The 2,160-nt window shown below is 38.7% G+C and overlaps 1 protein-coding gene across 1 annotated transcript in view; it reads left to right on the top strand.

Annotated features, from left to right (window-relative positions):
* The first annotated feature begins 937 nt into the window (after nucleotides 1-937).
* The window catches only part of MS4A5 (membrane-spanning 4-domains, subfamily A, member 5), a 36,267-nt gene continuing 35,044 nt past the window's right edge, over nucleotides 938-2,160 (top strand). The window contains exon 1 of the mRNA XM_012643908.1: nucleotides 938-1,181. Within this exon, the coding sequence (XP_012499362.1) occupies nucleotides 1,029-1,181 (153 nt within the window). The 5' untranslated portion in view covers nucleotides 938-1,028. The remainder of the gene's footprint in view (nucleotides 1,182-2,160) is intronic.

Genomic DNA, 2,160 nt, shown 5'->3' with positions numbered 1-2,160 from the left:
TGGCAAGTTACTAGAGGCTGTGACATTAGGTTCAATTAAGGAAGACCTGATCTCAATAAGAAACACCTGAGGATGAGAAGGTAGCATTAAAAATAGACACAAATTCTTCCCTTCCTTTCATCCACATCCTTGCACTACAACGGTGCAGATCCTCCTGTGAAGCCGTGGAGTCTATCTCCTTACCCCTCGGATCTGGGCTGTCTATACAATTGGCTTAGGCCAATGAGACACCAGCACACATGACTCAGCAGAGGTTTGAAAAGCATCTGTGAATTCAAGGAGAATCAAGAATGTGCCAGCCGCCAGACACAAGACTGAGGCCATCCTAACTCATCTAACTCTGGACACCTCCCCAGCTGACTACAGTTGCATGAGAGAGCCTGGTAGAGAAGAGCTGAGCAGTACCAGACCAAAAGAACTATCCGTATGACCAGCAGAATTGTGAAAAAAAAATGAAGTGGTGGTTGTTTGAAGTCACTACATTTTGGGGTTTTGTTACACAGCAAAAGCTACTAAAATGAAGTGCCAAAAACCCAAGGCTAAATGGATGCTATGCGTACTTTAAGAAGCAGCTGATTAGTTCTGTGGCCTGAGAGTTTTGTCCTCTGTCTGAAGAAAGAGAATTGGAATAAATATGTGATTATTTATTACTGTTCCCATTAGTTCCGGAACAAAAATATCCTTATATATAGATCATCTAGTCTCATCTGGTCAATGTACATATGAGGAAGCCGAAACCAAAAGAGGAGGCTATAACTTGCCCAAGGTCACAGTGAGCTCCTGACCAAACTAGAACTACTTGTCACATCCTCCTCTCCCCCAGTTCCAGGGATTTTACTTACTAATTTTCTTGGGACCTTGACCAGTCCCAAGATTCTATGCTCTGTGATGCTATGGTTCTATAATTCCAAGACAGAGCGCAACAATGCCAGGGGTCCAGACAGCATTAGTACAAGAAAAGAACATAGTCTAGACTGAAGTACCAACTAAATCATTTTCTGCCACTTCAAAATATCAACCACACTATTATGGATTCAAGCGCTGCACACAGTCCCGTGTTTCTTGTATTTCCTCCAGAGATTGCTGCTCCCGAGTCTGAGTCAACAAACCTTTCAGCTGTGACCTATGGGAATCAAAGCCCCCTGCAAAAATTATTTGCTTCAAAAATGAAAATCTTAGGGGTAAGTAAGACTTGCCCCTACGTATAGTCTACTGAGGCAAGGGAAAGTATGTGGAAAAATATCTAGTGGCACATGTTTTAAGTTGGGAGCCAATTCCAACTTTTATTTCTATTCAATTCAGGAAGTATGGATCACATTTCTGTTTGATTTATGTACAAGATTTTGTGGAGAAGAAAATACAAGATGCATAAGCCAAGGTGCCTGGATTCTTGAAAGTCACAGTCTCCAGACTGACCATTTATGAGATTTTTCAAGTCAAGTTCAGAGGAAAAAGAAAAAGTAAAATCAAGTAGTCAATAGACCAGATTCTGTATCCTAGGTTATTATATTCTACAGTTGTATATTTTCCTAATCGAAAATCAGAATTCACAGTTTGACAATATAACATGGTATTTTTATATGTGGGGCTTTTGCAGAATATCATCTTAATAGCTTAAGTGCTCGTCTTTTCATCTATACATCTATCCATCCATAAATATTATTTTCTTTTATTTTCCAATTCTTACGTAAGACAATGTGGGGGCTTAAGTATGTTTGAGGCTGTAATATTCCCCATAACTTTGAAAACATTCACCCATTCAATCCCCAGCCTCTAAGGATGGAAATTTTTTTAAAAATTAATCTTTTTCAGACAAAAGGAGAGAAGTAGAGAAAGATGGCCCGCCAACATGCATAAGAGGACCATCAGTCTAAACTGCTTTAGCATCTATTCAAATATGATGGAATCCAAACTTCTGCTAAAGAGTTCAAATTATCTTAACAAATACATATTAAACTTGATGCAAGGAACTATGTTAGACATTGTGGAGCTTACAGAAATAAACACAACCTAGTTTTTCTTATTGAAGAGAATAAATATATAATTCAGAAGTAATAATAAAATGAAAATATTAAAAACTAGATTTCAATGGAGCATCTAATAAGGGCCATAAATGGTGGTGGTGATGGTGGGGGACCCAGAGAGAGAAAAGGGATGAGA

Source organism: Propithecus coquereli, unplaced genomic scaffold (genome assembly GCF_000956105.1).
Source record: "Propithecus coquereli isolate 6110/MARCELLA unplaced genomic scaffold, Pcoq_1.0 Scaffold202, whole genome shotgun sequence".
NCBI classification, from domain to species: domain Eukaryota; kingdom Metazoa; phylum Chordata; class Mammalia; order Primates; family Indriidae; genus Propithecus; species Propithecus coquereli.
Note: the sequence above shows the minus strand (reverse complement) of the source record. Positions and strands in the feature narration are given on the sequence as shown.